Source organism: Mirounga angustirostris, unplaced genomic scaffold (assembly GCF_029215605.1).
Source record: "Mirounga angustirostris isolate CCGP_5_RB_7025 unplaced genomic scaffold, mMirAng1.0.hap1 SCAF_15, whole genome shotgun sequence".
Lineage (NCBI taxonomy): Eukaryota > Metazoa > Chordata > Mammalia > Carnivora > Phocidae > Mirounga > Mirounga angustirostris.
In genome coordinates, this window is record NW_026991723.1 from 84,038,177 (window position 1) to 84,058,767 (window position 20,591).

Consider the following 20,591-nt stretch of genomic DNA (forward strand, 5'->3'; position numbering starts at 1 on the left):
GGCTTAGTCAGTAGAGCACGTGACGCTTGATCTTAGGGTTGTAAATTCAAGCCCCACATTGGGTGTAGAGATTACATAAAATCTTTAAAAAAAAATTGACCCCCAAAATGTTGCGGAATTAGGCTGTATAAATCAGGGAGTGGACATTTACAGGTTCAAGTGTATCTTTCTAGAATTCAGAGCTGCTCTCCAGAAAGAGGTGCAGCCTGTTGGCATTTGGTACTGAGAGCTGTTGGGGACAGGGATGAAGACTGGCCCTTGTCTTTCCCAGCCACCTGTTAACACCACAGCACACAGCACTGCAGGTCATTTTTAAGGTTTGTATTGAACTTGGCCTGAAGACCTTTGGTATTGCACTCCAGGCTCGTCCAAATGCTTCTGGGGCACTGCAGCAGGGATCTGGGCCTCAGAGTAAAATAATCATGCCGTCAGGTTCCAGTTCTGCCAGTTAGCAAATTAACCTTTCAGCTGGTTGCCCACCTATAAAATATTTATTATCCTTGAGCAGTGTTGGATTTCTTATTAGCACGAGAGCCTGCCCTTTATTGATCACACAGAATTATTCATTTAGATCATCCCTTTCCTCGGGGAGCCAATCCAAGTAATCTTGAACCTCTTTTGATACAAATGACTGCCTTTGATCCACAATTGTAGTAGGACTCAAAGTAGTTTCAGGGTCACCATCCTAGACCCCCCTCCAGACCACTAATGATAAATGTCAGAGATGGAGATTCTGACATAGCAGAGGTTTTAAAATACACCTTTATATCCTAAAATCGTGAGTTGAATCCAAGTGTATAAAGTTAACATCAGTGATCCGTCACTCATAGCAAGTCTTACTTAGAACTCCAGCCACTGCAAAGCATTAGTAATAAAAAGCCACCAGAAAGTTTTAAAGATAAGGGGAAATCAGAAATTTCAAGTATGTTCAAGACAATTCCGCCCTTCGGCACTGTAAAATGGCCCTTGCCTAGGTAAGAATGTTTACCTTTCCTGCCCCTTTCTCTTTAAGATTAATTTGACACAGAAAGAGAAGGAGTGGGTATGCCAGCACAAGCAGCTGGGGTGGGGGGGCAGAGGGAGAGGGAGCAGCAGACTCTGCTGAACAGGGAGCCTGACGTGGGGCTTGATCCCAGGACCTCTAGATTACAACCCGAGCCAAAGGCAGAGGCCCAGCTAAGTCACCCAGGCGCCCCTTGTTTTTTTTTTTTATTGTGGGGGGGTATGGGGGAAGGGGCAGAGGGACAGGGAGAGTCTCAAGCAGACTCCATGCTCAGCATGGAGCCGATGGGGGGCTCAATCTCATGACCTGAGGTCACAACCTGACCCCAAGTCAATTGCTTAGCCGACTGCACCACCCAGGTGCCCCCCACTTTTTTTTTTTTAAGATTTGAGAGAGAAGGAAAAAGGGGGAAGAGGGGCGGGGTGAGAAGCAGAGGGAGATGGAGAAGCAGAGGGAGATGGACAAGCCGACTCCACAACATGGAGATCATGACCTGGGCAGAAAGCAAGAGTCAAATGCTCAACCAAGTCACCCAAACATCCCCCGCCCATTTCTTAAACTAGATAACTGTTAGGCAAGTTCCCTGAAAGTACTAAATAAAACCCCCAACCCCCTCCACACAAGTGAAGACTCCAACCTTGAAGCAATGGACTTAATTAGAAGCTTATCACAAAAATTAGACCAGTGTAAATAACAAACATTTATTGGTGTCACTTATGGTAGAAAAAGTTCCTACACCAGATGCGCATGACCCAATTGTTAAATAGAACATTTCCAAGGTGAACACACACCCTAACCCAGCTTTTTTACCCACTTTTTAAGATAGCCAATTCTTCCTTTCCCCCCACCCCAAGACATGTGAGCAACTGCTAATGAAAAGCAGTAAACAGCCACTTGGGCTATAGCATCTTCAACTCCACTCCAAGGTGAAGATTCCAATTACATTCGAGACTTAAGTTCTCTCAATTTTCTCCTAACGAAAGTTCCTGAGTCCAGTATTTACAATATTACAGCACTAGCAATGTCTACAACTCATCTTTGTCTGCTGGTTCCTCATCACCAGTTGGGGGAGGGCCTGCACTTCCATAGAGTTTGCTGATAATTGGCTGAACAATTTCTTCTAGTTCCTTCTTTTTAGCTTTGAAATCTTCAATGTCAGCATCTTGGTGACTTTCTAGCCATTCAATCTTTTCCTCTACAGCTTTTTCCATGGTCTCCTTATCTTCAGAGGAGAGTTTACCTCCCAGCTTTTCTTTATCTCCAATCTGATTCTTTAGAGAATAGGCATAGCTTTCTAATTCATTTCTGGTATCAATGCGCTCCTTGAGCTTTTTGTCTTCCTCAGCAAACTTCTCAGCATCATTAACCATCCTTTCAATTTCTTCAGGTGTCAGGCGATTTTGGTCATTGGTAATTGTAATCTTATTTTTGTTGCCTGTACCTTTGTCTTCAGCTGTCACTCTAAGAATGCCATTCACATCTATCTCAAAGGTGACTTCAATCTGTGGGACCCCACGGGGAGCAGGAGGTATTCCAGTCAGGTCAAAAGTTCCCAGAAGGTGATTGTCTTTTGTCAGGGGTCGTTCACCTAGAAGTTACACCAAAAAAATAACTTGTTAGTTGTTACTGACAAACATTAGTGCATCTGGATTCTTAACACTTCAGTCTGTTGGAGCCTACACTGGCAAGGCCATGCTTATCAAGCTAGAAGTGGGTCAGTATTGATCTATAAGGAGTGGCAAGTGGGACTGTGTTAAGTTACTAACTTTTAATTGAATTTCTTCTCTGCAGCATTATGAACTCTTTTCTAGGAGCCAGAAGTTATTTTTAAAGGCAAAGAGTGCCAGGTAGCTAAATAAGAACTAGATTTTGGGGTTGACTCTATCAAACTCAACACTAGTCATATTAGGGACCCGGTCTGAAAAGAGGAGATATTTCTAGCCCTTCTCATTTCAAAAGAATATATGAAGAAGTCATGCTTCTCAAAAACATAGTATGTCATTCATAAATGTAAGGTATTACCTTCATAGACCTTGATTGTAACAGTTGGTTGGTTATCAGAAGCTGTAGAAAAGATCTGAGACTTCTTGGTGGGCACCACAGTGTTCCTTGGAATCAGTTTGGTCATGACACCTCCCACAGTTTCAATACCAAGTGTAAGGGGACATACATCAAGCAGTACCAGGTCACCTGCAAGGTAAGTTAACCAAGGTTAAATTCTAATTCAAGAGTCACAGGAGCACTACCAAGCAGTCTCCCCCTCAACTGTGTAACTTTATCTTCTCCATCTTGCCATTTAATGTGAGGTTCTATGCAAAATCATTTCAGAAGCAGTGAATTAAATATAATTGCTAATGATCTTGAAACTGAGCCAGGTCTTGCCTTCACTTTACCCTTTACTAGCTATGTGACCTTGTTGCTCATGTTCTATTACCTTCTAAAGCAACAGATAATTATACTCTTCCTATCAAGCTATGGAAGTACCGTGGAAAATGCTGTGACAGTGACATACCTGTATCTTGATCACCAGAGAGTACGCCAGCCTGGACAGCAGCACCATATGCTACAGCCTCATCTGGGTTGATGCCACGGGATGGCTCCTTGCCATTGAAGAACTCTTTAACCAGTTGTTGAATCTTTGGGATTCGAGTAGAGCCACCAACAAGAACAATTTCATCAATATCAGACTTCTTTAAGTCAGAATCCTCCAGCACCTTCTGAACAGGCTTCATGGTAGAACGGAACAGGTCCTAGAATAGGAAACACAATTACTGTGATGATGCCTATTGTACCTAAACATTCTCTACATATCTAAATGCAGTATCTCAAACACAGAGTCTAACTAGATCTCCTTAGCAAAGCAAAAAAAACAAGGCACATACCATATTTAGCTCTTCAAATTTGGCCCGGGTCAGAGTCTCAGAGAAGTCTTCTCCTTCATAGAAAGACTCAATTTCAATTCTTGCTTGATGTTGAGAGGACAGGGCCCGTTTGGCCTTTTCTACCTCCCGCCGGAGTTTCTGCACAGCTCTGTTGTCTTTCCTAACATCTTTGCCAGTCTTCTTTTTGTAGAGTTTGATGAAGTGTTCCATGACACGTTGGTCAAAGTCTTCTCCACCCAGGTGAGTATCTCCATTAGTAGCCACGACTTCGAAGACACCATTGTCAATGGTGAGAAGAGACACATCAAAAGTTCCACCACCCAGGTCAAACACCAGGATATTCTTCTCCCCTTCCCTCTTATCCAAGCCATAAGCAATAGCAGCTGCTGTACTGTTAAAGGAAAAAAAGGCTTAGTTAAGTTTACATTTCACCTATTTGGTGAATGACCATACTTTTGAATTTAACACTCACGGCTCATTGATGATCCTCATGACATTCAATCCAGCAATAGTTCCAGCATCTTTGGTTGCCTGGCGTTGGGCATCATTGAAATAGGCTGGTACAGTAACAACTGCATGGGTAACCTAAAGGGATAACAAAAAGTAATTAAGCGTATTTTATCACACGGTTTTAACTCTTACATGAATTGCACTCAAACCCATCATTTTAGTTTCCAAGACAATCTGTTTGTTAGATGGGTATAATATACGTAATTTTATATCCATGGATTTTGAAGCATTAAGTGGTAATACATGAAAAGTCCCTAATATTTTGTTTGGCCTACAGTAAAACATGCAAGTAATTAAAACTGATATACACGGATGTCATTCAGATTCTAATTATTAAAACAATAACAGCATCTATACAACATAATAAATCAAGAATAGGAAAAATAAAATTACTTAACAATGTTCTAGAAATATTTACCTTCTTTCCCAAATAAGCCTCCGCAGTTTCCTTCATTTTGGTGAGAACCATGGCAGAAATTTCTTCAGGAGCAAATGTCTTTGTTTGCCCACCTCCAATATCAACTTGAATGTATGGTTTAGTCTTCTTCTCAACCACCTATTTTAAAGAATGATTACCGTTTTCAGACACAGAAGCAGGAACATTTAAAACTTCAAGAGGGCTGTCTGAGTCCCACTTCCTCCCCCGTAGTTTGGTTTACTTTGGTCACTTGGAACTGCATATTGACTCGAAATGCTTAAGGAGTATGGGTGCTTTACAAAGACAAGCCTCTTCAGTTTTAATCAGGCTCTTAATCCTAAACGATGCAGACAGAATAGTTGTGTGTGAAAGGACTTTGCTTGCCAAGCTTACTTTAAGCAAGTTTTGTAACATGCCAAGATTACTCAATACAAGTTATTACAGATACACCACGTTTGCATCCTTTTTGTTGTCTCAACAATTTTTCAGTAACTTCCTAACCTTAAATACTCCGACCACCACCGCCCACCTCTATCCCGGCGAGGAAAACCCCATCGAACCTTGAAAGGCAAGAACTTGATGTCCTGTTGCACGGACGGGTCGTTCCATGTGCGGCCGATGAGCCGCTTGGCGTCGAAGACCGTGTTCTCGGGGTTGGAGGTGAGCTGGTTCTTGGCTGCATCGCCGATCAGACGCTCCCCTTCAGGAGTGAAGGCCACGTAAGACGGCGTGATGCGGTTGCCCTGATCGTTGGCGATGATCTCCACGCGGCCGTTCTTGAACACCCCGACGCTGGCGGAAAAATCACCAAGAACGCAAGGAATCAGCACCGCGATTCTCAGCAGCCCAGGAGGCCACGCCCCATTCCCCCCTTTGCCCAAACCCCACGTACCAAGAGTAGGTGGTCCCCAGGTCGATACCGACCACCGTGCCCACGTCTTCCTTCTTGTCCTCCTCCTCGGGCCGCGCCGCGCCGAGCAGCAGCAGCACCGCAGCCACCAGGGACAGCTTCATGTTGCCGGCGCCGTAGGCCAGTCGGTCAGCAGGCAGGCAGGACGTCACAGGCAATCCGGCCACAGGCCGCCGCACCCGAGCGCACCGAGCTTACTGATCTGAGGGTGCACGGCCCGGGGTCAGCAGGAGCAGCAGACAAGGCGAAGGGCAGGTCCGGAAAGACAGGCCGCGGCGCTTACCTCTCAGACGCACAAAAACCCCCAAGTCGGTGATTGTGTGATGTCCCGGCCAGCGTCGACCGCGCCGTCGCCGAGGGCGCTTATATACCCTCCCCCCAGCCCCGTCGTGGAGGCCACCGATTGGCGCAGGCCCTGCTCGTTGGAGGCCTCTGATTGGTCCAGGCCACCAAGCTGGCCGCCGCCGATTCGAAGGGGCCTCCTCCGCAACTAGCGTCACGGCTACGCCCCCCCCGGCGGACTCATTGGCTGCTGGCCGCACCCGACAGCCACCAATGGGAGGCAACATCCGCCCCAGGCGCAGGCCCCATTGGTTTAGCAGCTGCCTGTCCCTCGTGCGACCTCTCACCCGGAGGCCGTTTCCGCCGGTAACGGCAGAAGTCCCGCCTTCCACGCTGGGCCCTGGGGGCCCCGGGCCAGTGTGGTGTGCGTGATTCCCCCGAGGCGGTGGAATTTGGGTCCTTTGCTTCTCTTTCTCCACTGTCCGCCTGTCCCTCCTCCGTCCTTCATCTCGGAGCGGGAAGCGGCTCTTCCTCCTCGCAGCTTCCAACCCGTCCCAGGCAGGCAGGTCTCCGCGTAGGTTCTGTGATCACCTCAGAACAAATTTCTTTGCCCTTTATAGCGGCTACGGTGCTGGGGTGTCCGAGCCTCAGGGCTTTTTGTTGTTGTCCGGCCCGCAGCCCTCGAGCTGGGGCCTGGCCGGAGCACTGCACGGCCGCGGATCGTGGGCTCCTAGCCATTCTGTCGGCCCTGCTCTCCCTAGCCCGCTATCTTTGTCTATACCAGGGTTCTCCACATTGCCCTACCCCACGGTAAGTCACAGGCCTGGCCAAAGTAACTACCTCCTCGCCCTGAGTCCCCACCCCAGTGTGGCAACCCTCTCCTGTCTACGGCCATACCACCCTGAACGCGCCCGATCTCGTCTGAAAAGCTTGCTAATGCCATCGCTCCCACCTTGGGATGTATCATTTTTCCAGCTTGCCGCCCCTTGCCTTCTCCTCTGCTCATCTTTTTTTCTTTGTGGCCCCGGGTTATCATTTGCAGCCTTCCTCCTCCTTTATTCTTAATACCTTTGTAACTGCATTCTTCCTGGAAAAGGTCAGATTGTGCTTAAACCCATCCGATAGACAAAGATGTCTTGATACTGCCTTTTATATAACAACCTGTAGCAAAAAATAATAGAGACTACTATTTACTTTAGACTTACAATGTGCCAAGCATTGTTCTGTTCCCTATGTCATTCGGTCCTTATAATTTAATACTTGGGCATTTCCCATTCTCCAGATGAGAAAATTGGGACTGAAATATTAAATAACTAGCTTAAAGTCATAGAGCTGGTAAGTGATGGAGTTAGAATCGATATCCAAGTCAGCTTGGCTCCATAGCCAATGCTCTTAGTTTCTTTTAATTAATTCATTCAACAAATCTTTTTGGGGGACCTGCTATGGACAGACCAAAGGTCTGATACAAAATATTTTGAGAAGCTTACAAAAGATGCATGGGACATTATCATAGGAACTGATGACTCCAGTATTTTTCCACTAAATGTATTCTTGAGATTCATGGTATTCATAATACCCTGTCCAGATAGCACTGAAACATCTTACACACAGATTACTAAGATGTTCAGCCTAGCAGTCAGTACTCAAGAATTTTCCTTTCTCCTTCAGTGCTTCTCAAAGGTTATGCTGGTGACTCAGAATTGACTATAGAAGTTGCATCACCCATCTTACAACAGGGCTTGTAATACTGCTGTAATACTGACCCTCTATAGGTTGCATCAGTTCATTATTAAGAGAGAAATCACCATCCAGCCACTTTACAGCTTCGTATCATTTCAAAGAGACTTTGTACATATAACATCCATTTCCCTTAAAAACAAAGCTCTCAGTTTCAGCCTTTTCCTTGATTGATGGAGTAATCGTTTTTGCAACTCTCATTTTCCTAAGATTTAGATAAGTGATATCTGGCTAATTTCCAAAGGGAATGAGTATATTGGTGGTTGTAGTATCTTTTTTAAAACCAAGTATATTAGGTGTATATTATTGTATAACCTGAAGTGCGATCTTTTATGGATTGAATAGAAAAGTGCATAGATAAATCTAGTTTCCTGAATGTTAAATGCCAATAATAGTATTGATGCCAAATTATCAATATTTAACTAAGCGCTAGATACTATGCTAAACACTTTATGTGCATTATCTCTTTTAATTCTTATGAAAGCATTTTTTTTTTTTAACCCTTAATTTAGAGCTAAGGAATCTGAAGCCCCGAGAGGTGAAGAAAGTTACCCAGGAGATTACACAGCTGAGGAGATAGGGAGCCAGGATTTGAGCCTTGGCAATTTGACTTTTAATTTCTGTAGTCATCCTGAGTTTTGGGTTTATAAGATGTATATCTTGTTTAGGATATAGAGTAGTTACATAGTTTGCAAATATTTTGATAATGAGTGATAGACAAATGTAGATTTTTATCCAGTAATTTAAACCAGCTCGTTTTACTTGTGCTCCTTTGGGTAAGAAAATAGATTTCTATTTCCCATCTGATCTCAGCTAGGTAGAGTTAGGACTGATTAGGATTGGATGTCATTTAGTTCCTAAATCTTCCTTTTTGAAAGGGAATTACAGGCATAGAACAGGAAGGAAAAGGAAAAGACTTACGTAATTGACAAATTGAATGTTTAGACCCTGATAATTAAGAATTTTCCACATCCTTTGTTGGGGAGAATACACAACTAAGAGATAAGGCACATGATCTTGGGAGAAAAACCTACCAGAGCCTCAATTTTTTCATGTATTGAATGTCAGGGATTTCTGTCCTGTTGGTTTTAGTAGGCTTATTTCCAGGATTAGATAAGATACTGTGTGGGAGATAAGAAAAGTGTGTGGGAAGTTGTAGGATAATAGGAATGCTATAAATCATGTGAATATACTATGAGAAGAAATTTTAGAAGCTCTTCAAGAAAACCATCTCTTGAGTCAATTTTCAAGATTTCTTTCAATGGAAAGTAATGTTTGGTGATTATGTTGAATTTGACAGATTATTGGAAATATTTTTTTAAATGTTCTAATTACTGTCTTCTATTGGCTACGTAGATGTCTTTTGTATTAAGAGACTGAGCCCTTGGACCCCTGACCCTCCCTTTTCTTAGAGCATTTACTTCAAGAAAACTCTGATTGTAGGGGTACCTGGCTGGCTCAGTCAGTAGAGCATGCGGCTCTTGATCCTGGGGTTGTAAGTTTGAGTCCCACACTGGGTGTAGAGATTACTTTAAAAAAATAAAATCTTAAAAAAAAAAGAAAAGAAAAGAGAGACTAGGCCTTAACCTTTATTAAACAACTGAAGAGTAAAAAGTATCTCCCTGACACCTGAGCCAGGAACAATACTAGGTATAAATCATGTAGCCTTTGTGTGTGTGTGTGTGTGCTTTTGAAAGTGCAATGTGCTATGCAATTAGTTTTCTTTGTCTTGACTTTTTTTTTTTTAAAGATTTTATTTATTTATTTGAGAGAGAGAGAGAAAGAGAGAGAGCACGAGAGGGAAGAGAGCAGAGGGTGGGGAAGCAGACCCCCCACTGAGCAGGGAGTCCGATGTGGGACTCGATCCCAGGACTCCAGGATCATGACCTGAGCCGAAGGCAGTCGCTTAACCAACTGAGCCACCCAGGCGCCCTTGTCTTGACTTTTTTAAAAAAGATTTTATTTATTAAAAAAATAAAAGATTTTATTTATTTATTTGACAGAGAGAGTGAGCAAAAGTGGGGGAGCTGCAGAGATAGAAGGAGAAGTGGGCTCCCCACTGATCAGAGAGCCCAATGTGGGGCTCTCTCAGGACCCTGGGATCATGACCTGAGCTGAAGGCAGACGGCTTAATCTACTGAGCCACCCAGGCGCTCCTGTCTTGACTTTTTAAAAGTGAATTTTATAATAGGGAACCTTCCCCACAGACAAATGAAAAGTTACAAGTAGAGCATCTTCTATTCTTTCCTCCCCCACTGCCTGCCCCGGTGGGAGGCATTTAGGAGGGCATGCTGTGTCAGATAGTATGATAGAAAAGCCCATGGGGTTTGGAAGCATAAAAACTAGAGTTCTAGTTCTGTCACTAAGCTAGCAATGATTTAGGGCAAGTCAATCTCTCTGAGGTTCTGTTTACTAGCCTGTAAAATACATATAATTTTGCCTCCTCACAAGGCTGTTATGATAAAGGTATTTTATGATTTTTAAACAATTTTTAATTTTTTTTTTTAAGATTTTTATTTATTTGAGAGAGAGCACAAGCAGGGGGAAAGGCAGAGGGAGAAGCAGACTCTCCACTGGACAGGGAGCCCAACGTGGGGTTTGATCCCAGGACCCCTGGATCGTGACCTGAGTGGAAGGCAGACGCTTAACAGACTGAGCCACCCAGGCGCCCCTGTATTTGATTAATTGAAAAGCATTTTAGTTTTATGCAGAAAACGTTTTAATTTTTCTTCTGTTTTAAATTTTCCATTGAAGTAAAATAAGCTACTAATTATAAAGAGCTACCTCTATAGAATTTGAGTGATAATATGTATCCTAAATCTCTAAATTTTTTTTTAAAGATTTTATTTATTTATTTGAGAGAGAGAGAGAGAGAGGGCGCACATGAGAGGGGGGAGGGTCAGAGGGAGAAGCAGACTCCCTGCTGAGCAGGGAGCCTGATGTGGGACTTGATCCCAGGACTCCAGGATCATGACCTGAGCTGAAGGCAATCGCTCAACCAACTGAGCCACAGGCGCCCTAAATCTCTAAATTTTTAAAATAGGAAATATAGGGGCGCCTGCCTGGCTTAATCAGAGGAGTGTGCAACTCTTGATCTTGGGGTCGTGAGTTTGAGCCCCACATTAGGTGTAGAGGTTACTTAAAGAAATAAATGCCTAAAAATAAAGTAGGAAATATATGTACATGGTATAAAATCCAAAGGGTACAATATACAATGAAAATAAATCGGCCTGCCACCCTACCCCCAGCCTTATTCCTCTACACTGGTAAAGATAACCACGGTCACCACTTTCTTGTGTAGCCTAGAGAGGTTTTATTCATATTCATATGCAGTGTGTGTGTATCCCTGTTTTAAAACTAGTGATGGAGCATGCTACATGCATGGTTCTGCTTCCATCCAGTTAGCTATATTTCTTGGAGATTGTCACAAATCCACTGCCTCTTTTTTTTTTTTAAATGTCTATAGTAGCTACACTTACCTGAATATTTACTATGTGCTGGATGTTTTACATATCTTAAAATCTTTTTATTATAAATTGCAATGTGAATACAGAAAAGTACATAAAATGCAAGTGTACGGTTTAATGAATAATCATAAAATAAATCCCTAGGTGTTCAATATCCAAATCAAGAAAAAGAATGTTGTCGGGGCGCCTGGGTGGCTCAGTTGGTTGGGCGACTGCCTTCGGCTCGGGTCATGATCCTGGAGTCCTGGGATCGAGTCCCGCATCGGACTCCCTGCTCGGCGGGGGGTCTGCTTCTCCCTCTGATCCTCCCCCCTCATGCTGTCTCATTCTCTCTCTCAAATAAATAAATAAAATCTTAAAAAAAAAAAAAAAAAAAGAATGTTGTCAGCACCAAGAAGTCCTCACTTTTTCACCCCAGCTGACCCTATATCCCTCTTCCATAAAAAAGTTAACTTTTCTTTATTGTTACAGTCTTTAGATTTTTACCATTTATCATATTAACTTCCATCTTAATTACTATAGCTTGATATCCAGTAGAACATGTCCTTCCACCTTCAGGAGTGTCTTGCTATTCTTGGTACTTGTATTTCCATACAAATTTTAGAATTAGCTTGTCAAGTTGGCAGAACAAACCTATTACATATTGTTAAGTAAGAAAAGTAAGTTACTTAACAGTATGATAATACTATACCATTATTGGGGCGCCTGGGTGGCTCAGTTGGTTGGGCAACTGCCTTCGGCTCAGGTCATGATCCTGGAGTCCTGGGATCGAGTCCCGCATCGGGCTCCCTGCTCGGCGGGGGGTCTGCTTCTCCCTCTGACCCTCTTCCCTCTCGTGCTCTCTGTCTCTCATTCTCTCTCAAATAAATAAATAAAATCTTTAAAAAAAAATACTATACCATTATTTTTAAATATGCTTTACAAAGTCTTAAATCTCAATTTCTGTATTCTAGAATTTTTAAAAAATTGCATGAATTTAGTATTTAATAGCAAGAATGAACAATTTTCTGTTTTGAAATGATAAGTTATGTTACTTCAAGATGATGAAACATGTAGCTATTAAAATTGTTGATATCTATGTTTTTAAAAGAGTAAATTGTAAGTATGTTACTTTTTTGTCTACATTTTCTTGTTATTTAAAAAAAAAATCCCTGTTTATCTATCAGGAATTTACTGAGCTTGAAAAGCCTTTAAGAACTTAAAACTAAAAGTAATACAGAAGAGAACTGCCCTCCGTCCACGCACCAGCCAGCTCCGTTATGGCAACGCGAAGCCCCAGCATTGTGATTAGTGATGATGAACCAGGTTATGACCTAGATTTATTTTGTATACCTAATCATTATGCTCAGGATTTGGAAAAGGTGTTTATTCCTCATGGATTAATTATGGACAGGACGGAACGGCTTGCACGAGATGTGATGAAGGAGATGGGAAGCCATCACATCGTAGCCCTCTGTGTGCTCAAGGGGGGCTATAAATTCTTTGCTGATCTGCTGGATTACATTAAAGCACTGAACAGAAATAGTGATAGATCTATTCCTATGGCTGTAGACTTCATTAGACTGAAAAGCTGTAATGACCAGTCCACAAGGGACATAAAAGTAATTGGTGGAGATGATCTCTCAACTTTAACTGGAAAGAATGTCTTGATTGTTGAAGATATAATTGAAACAGGCAAAACAATGCAAACCTTGCTTTCCTTGGTCCAGCAGTATAATCCAAAGATGGTCAAGGTTGCAAGTTTGCTGGTGAAAAGGACTCCTCAAAGTATTGGATACAGACCAGATTTTGTTGGATTTGAAATTCCAGACAAGTTTGTTGTAGGATATGCCCTTGACTATAATGAATATTTCAGGGATTTGAATCATGTTTGTGTCATTAGTGAAACTGGAAAAGCAAAATACAAAGCCCAAGATGAGAGTTCAAGTTGAATTTGGAAACATCTAGAGTCCCATTGAAATCACTAGTAAAATGATCAAATGTTCTAGTTCTGTGGCCAGCTGCTTAGAGGGGCTTCTTGCCTGTATCTTCTAAGAATTTTATTTGTTTGGTATGTTTGTTAGAAATGTCATTCACTGCATTCCTAAAGTCTTTATTTGCACTATGAGCCTATAGACTATCAGTTCCCTTTGGGTGGATTGTTGTTTGACTTGTGAATGAAGAATCTCTTAAACCACACCACTGTTGAATGAAAATATTGAAATTGTATTTGTAGAAAACATTTAAAGAGAAGATATATTAATTTTTAATTGGCATTTTAATTTTTACATATTCAGGAAAAACCAAATGATTGAATATTGTTAATTATGCCACTGTGTTTAGAAAAGTAAGAAGCAGTCAGTTTTTGTATCGATGACAGCGTTTAAGAGGTATTGTTTTGTTGGATAAGCCATGTGTCCTTGAATTATTTTAGTGTTTCAGTATTAACTATTTTTCTGCTTGTTCAGATTATTTCTGGTGAATCTTTGTCAACAGTTTAAATACAAATCAATAAATTCCAAAATACTTAAAAAAAAATAAAAGTAATACAAGAGAACAAAAAAGGTCAGTGAAATATGTTTAAGATACAACTACATTGGGGTGCCTGGGTGGCTCAGTCGGTTAAGGGTCTGCCTTCAGCTCAGGTCATGATCTCAGGGTCCTGGGATTGAGCCCCATGTCCGGCTCTCCACTTAGCGGCGAGTCTGCTTCTCCCTCTGTGACCTCCCTTGCTTTCACTTTCTCAAGTGAATGAATAAAATCTTGGAAAAAAGGTATAATTACATTAAAGTTATTTCATATGTTATAGTCATAGGTTAAAACAAATACAGGTAAAAAAATAAAATAAGACAAATACAGGTAATGTACCAAAATTTGATTTTGCGTTAACATGACAGCTCCCATCAGTCTGGACATCCCTGATACTGATAGAAAGATAAGGGGAGGTTTTTTTTGTTTGTTTTGCTTTGTTTTGTTTTAGGTAGGCTCCACACCTAGTGTGAAACCCGACACAAGGCTTGAACTCATGACCCTGAGATCAAGACCTAAGCTGAGATCAAGAGTCGAACACTTAACCAACTGAGCCACCAAGACACCCTAGAAGGATAAGGTTTATAGTAGATTTCACTGTGCAGAAGTGCAAGTTGCATAATTTATGACTGTTCTATAGGCGTCTTTTTCCTCATTTTCAGTATTCTCAAGTTTTGGGCTTTTATCTGTGCCCTCAACTGAGCCAATAATTAAAAATTCTTTGGCAAATGTTGCAAAACCATATTGACTGAATTGCTTGGGCCTTGGAAGAATCCCCAGGCAAGTGAGGGGCCCTAAATCATAAGCTCCATCAGCTTCATAGTAAATCCATCTCTGAGTACTGCTACTATTTCTGAGCCTGCCAGTAGGAGCCAGTGTAAGACAACCTAGGGCCCAGAACATGGAGTAAGGTTATGACTGTAGTCTTGTCCTTTGCTTGCAACTGGGCTGTTCCAAAGGGCAAAAGCATTTTATAAAGAAATACTATCTGCCACCTGTGTAGAAGAGCTTCCATCCATGTGTTTCTAAATTTTTTTGTTGTTTACAGATTGCCAGAGCTTTAAAAAATTTTTTTAAACTAGGGCGCCTGGGTGGCTCAGTCGTTAAGCATCTGCCTTCGGCTCAGGTCATGATCCCACGGTCCTGGGATCGAGCCCCGCATCGGGCTCCCTGCTCGGCGGGAAGCCTGCTACTCCCTCTCCCACGCCCCCTGCTTGTGTTCCTGCTCTCGCTATCTCTCTCTCTCAAATAAATAAAATCTTTAAAAAAAAATTTTTTTAAACTATGTTAAAAAATAACATTGTTCATTCACATGTATTTTTTGTTATTCAGAATGTAAAGTCAACCTAAATGTCAAAATCGATAGGGGATGCTAAATCAACTATGGTAGGTGATACTATGGATATACTATGCAAAGTTTCAAAACTGAGGTAGATTTTTATGTATTGATATGGAATGAAACTCAGGATTTATTTTTAAACGAAAAGAACAGAATGGTATGTACAACGTGATCCTATTTATGTCCCCCCAATCTAGATATTATGTCCCCCCCTATCATTGACAAGAGTGGCTCCCTTTGGGTGGAATTGGATGGGAATTGAGGGGATTTTTTTTGACTTATTTGTATTGTATACAATACAATTTTTTGGCCAATTTTTAAGGCCAAGAATGAATTTCTGTATTACTTGTTTGATTGAAAGTGAATTTTAGAAAAGAAATGTAGTGAATGTAATGGTTCAGTTAGCTTTTAGCATTGAAATTAAAAAATATATTTTTATTTATTTTTAAGGGTAATACATCAAGGAGAATGACTAAATGGAAAAAAACGTGGGAGTTGATTCACATTTGAAATAGTTGGAAAACTGAATGTTACTTTTTTTTTTTTTTTTTGGCCTGGAGACTCCCAGTGTTGGAGGTTGTAATCGTTGTTTTCAATTTTTTGAAAGGCTGTCAAATGGAAAACATTTTATATTGCTCCAGGCATCAGAACTTATAGCACTGGAAGGAAGTAAAGGGAAGCCGATTTCACCGAAGGTAGAATTTTCTAACCTTCAGAGCTGTCCAACAGTGGAGCGGGCTATCTCACTTAAGATAGTGAGCTCCCTGAAATTCGAACTGTGGAAATATAAGTTGGAAGACGGGGGCACCTGGGTGGCTCAGACGGTTAAGCGTCTGCCTTCCACTGGGGTCGTGATCTCCGGGTCCTGGGATGGAGCCCCATGTCGTCGGGCTCCTGGCTCAGCGGGGAGTCGGCTTTTCCCTCTGCTCCTGCTCGCTCGCTCTCAAATGAATAAAATCTTTAAAAAAAAAAAAAAAAAAGGTTGGAAGACCATCTGGCTGGAAGATACAAGAGAGAATTCCTGCCTGGGCCGGAGTTGGACTAACGACCTTTAAGGTGTCTTCCAATTCTGAAGTTTCTATGACTATTCAGCTCCGTTAACTTGACATTGGAATATACCTGAGTTATTTTTGTAAAATAAAATTTTATCAGATAAATCAGTCAGCTTAAAAAACTGTATGGTCAAATTTACAGTAAGTAAGATAAAACGAGGACTGGGAAATCAGGTTTAAAACTGAAAATCCAGATACCCCTGAAGGCAACTTGCGAAACTTTTAACAGAAAGGGAGGGGTGGTGTGTCTGTGCGTGCGCGTGCGTGTGAGTCGAGTGATGTGTCCTGGGCAAGTGACACTTGTTACCGAAGATGCTAATGCGCTGAATCTTTCACTTTACACGTACTTGCACAGGAGTGTTTTTCACACCCGGCAGCACCGTACGCGGAAGCGAGGTCGCGCGTCTGATGAGGAACAATTTTCCGGAAGGCGCTTCGCCGTACCGCACACGCCCACGACCGCTCCCGTCGGTGGCCGACTGGGCGGGCTGAAGCGGAAGGACCGCTCTGGCCGCCCGCGCGAACCACCAGTCCCAGGGGCCCCCGCGGCGCCGCGCACGCGCGATGGCGTGGCGGCAGCGCCGCCGCAGGACGCAGGAAAGCCAGCTAGCGAGTAGTGGCGGCGGCGGCGGCGGTGGTGGCAGTGCGCGACGAGGGTGACGGCTCCGAGGCCGAGTGGCGGTGCGGCGGAGACCTGGGTGCCTTCCTCCGTGTGATCCCGGTGGTGAGTGCGCGTCTCCGGTTAACTCGCGCGAAGTGCGCGGCTCGCTGCCTGGCGGCCGGGCTGGTCTGGCCTAGGGCCGCAGCCTGCGCCTAATGGCCGGGCCACCCAGTCCAGCTGACCCCCTGCGCCCTTCCCTCCCGTGTCGGTAGAAGTGGGGGTAGGGGGACACACGGTTAGGCCCAGGGGACAGATGTGGCGGCGCCCAGGGGCCAGGGCGGCCGGGGGCAGACGGGAGCGGGGGGAAGGGACCGGGAACGGCGGGGCGGCTTCGGGTGGGGGCCCCAGGCGAGCGACCTGGCAGGTGGAGAACTGAGCATAGGAGGCGAGAAGGAGGTGGAATATCTTCTGAGTGTCGCTGGTGAAGATGTCATGCTTCGGGGACTCTTGACAAGCTGGACTCATGGGTCTGGGGGCAGCCCACCTTGGAAAAACACACACACACAGTATACTTGGCATCTTTCCACTTGCTGTTGATGTCTTGGAAGTGAGGGACTGTTGGTTGCTTCCATCTCCTTTCCTTCAACTTCACCTTTTATTGACTGTCAAATTTAAATGGGTGCTGGCTAGGCAAACCATAGAAATAAACAGTGTTCTGTGTATAGGTCTGGAAAAACAGGCATGGTGATATGTTCAGATGAGAGCTAGGCCAAAGGAGGAGGAATCATTGTTTTTATTTTAAAATTTGTGACAGAAGTCAGTTTGAGCACAGCTTTGAACTAGAAAGTATTTTAACCTGGGAATTCACCAGTTGGTGGACAGAATATAGGGGATTTTTGAACTAGAATGGGGATAAAATCACATCTATTTTTATTATCTGGTAACTAATTTATTCGTTCCTTCAATTATGAATGCAGGCAACAAACCACAGTGGAATTAGCAATGCCTGTGACTTTGTCACCAATAAAAATTACAAATATTTTTATATCATGTTTACAGTTTTTGCATATATCTCAGAATATCACTTATGCTTATAATTTTTTTGAATTTATTGCATTATTAAACACACAGATCTTGTTATTTAATGTGATGATAAAGCTGCACATATATTACCAAATCACTATATTTAAGTAACAGTTCTGTATAATTGGTTTCTTTCATAATTTCATATGTTTAATTATGTATTTAAAAGCAATCTGAGGGGCGCCTGGTTGGCTCAGTTGGTAGTGTGTGCGACTCTTGATCTCAGTGTCGTGAGCTCCAGCCCCACGTTGGGTGTCAAGATTACAATCAAGAAAATAAAAATAAAAATAAAAATCTATCTGAGAGAGAGTCCGTAGGCTTCACCAGACTACCAAAAAGATCCATGGTGCAAAAAGATTAAGAACTCCTGAGGTAGAAGTATTTGGGGATCCATAAGTCAGCCTGGAAGGATATTTGGATCTTTTTATTTATTTATTTTTTAAGAAAAGACAAGGCAAATAGGATTATAGTATAGATGAAAGGGAATTTTGTACACAGAGAAGTAAAAGACGTTTTGGCTGGGTCAGAGTAATAATTTTGAAAGATAGACAGCAGATACTTCATTCAGGAGAATCAGCAAAATAATCTGAGGAAAAAAGGGAAGTGAATATTTGGCCCTTAGATTTTTGTAGTAAGGCACCGCCTAGTTCTAAGTGGTTGAAGCCTTCTAAGCTCTTGTGTAAGCCTGTGAAAGGAAATTTTAGTGCGTGCTGGTTTTCTTTAAATCATGTAGGTAGTGTGGCTTTTAAAGAGGGGGATATTCTTTTTTTTTTTTTTTCAAAGAATTTATTCATCTGAGAGAGAGAGAATGAGTGGGGGGGAAGGGGCAGAGGGAGAAGCAGACTTCCTGCTGAGCAGGGAGTCAGGCGGAGGTGGGGTTCCATGTGGGGCTCGATTCCAGGACCTTGGATCATGATCTGAGCCCAAGGCAGACGCTTAACCAACGGAGCCACCCAGGTGCCCCAAAATTCTAATATTTTTGTCCTTAAGTAAAAACCACAGGATCTTTCTTCAGATATATTTTCCTATTGCTATTATTCTTTTCATATATGATAGAAAGTAAACGTGCAGGTGATAGAGTTGGGAGAATTAGTAAATCATTTTCTCAAAATTCCATTTTAAATTCTTACAGTTCAGTTTTATTTTGGCATCAGACTTCTCACTGACAGATCACAGTTAACTTTTTTTTTTAAAGATTTTATTTATTTATTTGACAGAGAGAGAGACAGTGAAAGAGGGAATACAAGCAGGGGGAGAGGGAGAGGGAGAAGCAGGCTTCCCGCTGAGCCACACCCTGGGACCACGGCCTGAGCTGAAGGCAGACGCTTAATGACTGAGCCACCCAGGCGCCCCAGTTAACATTTTTTTAGAGTATATGGGACTTGAAATTTGCAACTGTTTGTAAAGCACCTGTCGTGATTTTTTTTTTCCCCTCTAAAAAAATAGCAATAGTGGAAAAACCACTACAGCAAACTTTTTTTTTCTGGGAAAAATATAGGGGAGTATGGAAAAGTGAAAAAGAGTATTTTGTGAAAAGATATTGGTGCTGAAATAGTTTATGTTGAATTGAACACACCATATGACAAAAATCACTGCCTTGGAGAGATATTGCCTGGTACTTTGTCCTTACGCTGTCTCCTTTGTCATTCTTTGTCCCTGCCCTTTATTTTTTTAATAGCATGTATCTATCTGATATCATATTATTTGTATACTAGTCTTGTAAATTTTTGTCTCCCCATTAGAATGTTAGCTCTGTGAGAATAGGGACTTTGTCTTTGCCACAATGCTAGAATAGTGGCTGGCACATAACAGGTACTCAGTAAATACTTGATGAATGAGTAAATGAGTTAATTTATAAGAGCTAGGTTATTTATTTCTAGGAATAAAATATCTCTTTTTTTAAAATCTTACAAATAGTATTATGTTTGCTGGGTTGAATTTGAACCTTTTCATCTTGCTTTTTTTTTTTTTTTAAAGATTTTATTTATTTATTTGACAGAGAGAGACACAGCGAGAGAGGGAACACAAGCAGGGGGAGTGGGAGAGGGAGAAGCAGGCTCCCCGCAGAGCAGGGAGCCCGATGTGGGGCTCGATCCCAGGACCCTGGGATCATGACCTGAACCGAAGGCAGTCGCTCAACCGACTGAGCCACCCAGGCGCCCTCATCTTACGTTTTTTAAAAGACAGATTATTTCCCAAACATTATGCAGTGCTTTTGTGGGCATTTGGTTTCATGTGGGGACTAATCATTCTTAGTACTTGCTGCCATGTGGGTTTGATTATCCTGAACGTTCTACAATGATGTGATAAAAGGAAGGGTTTGTAGATGAAGTTCTTACTTTGCTAAGGTTCTTTTACTTTGTGATCCTAGGTTGGTATAAATGACACTGAATTTTTCACATCAGATTGATAAAAAAATTTTAATGTCTGACAGTATCAAAGTGAGTGAAGATGTTTCTGAAAATGGTAATTTAGAAACTGCGGTGGGACAGTTTCTATGTAGGACAGATTCTAAACGATGTAGGAGTTTAAATTGGTACAGCTGCCTTGAGGGACAACATTTGCAGTTATTTAGTAAAGTTGAAAATGGGCATACCTTACCTCATAATTTTGCAGCTTCTAGAGGGCTCTAAGAATGGGTGGAGGTGGTGCAAAGGGGATGACACCGTAAGTTTTCTTTAAAGACTAAAAGCAACTATGATGATGTTAACAGTTAATTCTGGAAGGCAGAATACAAGTGCTAAGTCATCTTTGCACCTTTCCCTATTTTCTGTTGATTTTGTTGTTTTAAATCCATAA

At 42.3% G+C, this 20,591-nt stretch overlaps 3 protein-coding genes and 1 long non-coding RNA gene across 9 annotated transcripts in view; 2 read left to right on the forward strand and 2 right to left on the reverse strand.

Annotated features, from left to right (window-relative positions):
- Window positions 1-1,690: 1,690 nt before the first annotated feature.
- On the reverse strand, window positions 1,691-6,097 carry HSPA5 (heat shock protein family A (Hsp70) member 5). Its single transcript, XM_045883145.3, has 9 exons — window positions 6,007-6,097; window positions 5,706-5,925; window positions 5,374-5,605; window positions 4,814-4,951; window positions 4,358-4,470; window positions 3,886-4,276; window positions 3,516-3,753; window positions 3,026-3,193; window positions 1,691-2,591 (listed from the first exon to the last, which is right to left on the reverse strand). The coding sequence occupies exons 2-9, from the start codon at window positions 5,825-5,827 to the stop codon at window positions 2,029-2,031; spliced, it is 1,965 nt and encodes a 654-aa protein (XP_045739101.1). The 5' UTR covers window positions 5,828-5,925; window positions 6,007-6,097; the 3' UTR covers window positions 1,691-2,028.
- Window positions 6,098-6,207: 110 nt separating this feature from the next.
- LOC123850002 (hypoxanthine-guanine phosphoribosyltransferase-like) lies at window positions 6,208-13,848 on the forward strand. The gene is made up of 2 exons (XM_045883146.3): window positions 6,208-6,815; window positions 12,376-13,848. Exon 2 carries the CDS (start codon window positions 12,469-12,471, stop codon window positions 13,138-13,140), a length of 672 nt encoding a protein of 223 aa, XP_045739102.1. The 5' UTR covers window positions 6,208-6,815; window positions 12,376-12,468; the 3' UTR covers window positions 13,141-13,848.
- Window positions 13,762-16,649, reverse strand: LOC135362628 (uncharacterized). Its single transcript, XR_010407531.1, has 3 exons — window positions 16,456-16,649; window positions 15,865-16,014; window positions 13,762-13,950 (listed from the first exon to the last, which is right to left on the reverse strand). It is a non-coding gene; the product is annotated as an uncharacterized LOC135362628 (long non-coding RNA).
- Window positions 16,650-16,657: 8 nt separating this feature from the next.
- The window catches only part of GAPVD1 (GTPase activating protein and VPS9 domains 1), an 81,350-nt gene continuing 77,416 nt past the window's right edge, over window positions 16,658-20,591 (forward strand). For 4 of the 6 annotated variants that reach the window (XM_064578917.1, XM_064578919.1, XM_064578918.1 and 1 more), the window contains exon 1: window positions 16,668-16,832. The gene's annotated coding sequence lies outside the window, so the exon portion shown is untranslated. Of the gene's footprint in view, window positions 16,833-20,591 lie in introns of all 6 variants that reach the window. The other 2 variants (XM_064578922.1, XM_064578921.1) reach the window with 2 other exon arrangements.

What these genes read in the sequence shown, in the direction of transcription:
- HSPA5 (XM_045883145.3), bottom strand. Translation starts at nt 5,827, where the DNA reads ATGAAGCTGTCCCTGGTGGCTGCGGTGCTGCTGCTGCTCGGCGCGGCG. An exon ending in CTGGGGACCACCTACTCTTG is followed by an intron (nt 5,606 to 5,705) that starts GTACGTGGGGTT and finishes TTTTTCCGCCAG; the next exon opens with CGTCGGGGTGTTCAAGAACG. An exon ending in TCAAGTTCTTGCCTTTCAAG is followed by an intron (nt 4,952 to 5,373) that starts GTTCGATGGGGT and finishes TCTTTAAAATAG; the next exon opens with GTGGTTGAGAAGAAGACTAA.
- LOC123850002 (XM_045883146.3), top strand. Translation starts at nt 12,469, where the DNA reads ATGGCAACGCGAAGCCCCAGCATTGTGATTAGTGATGATGAACCAGGT.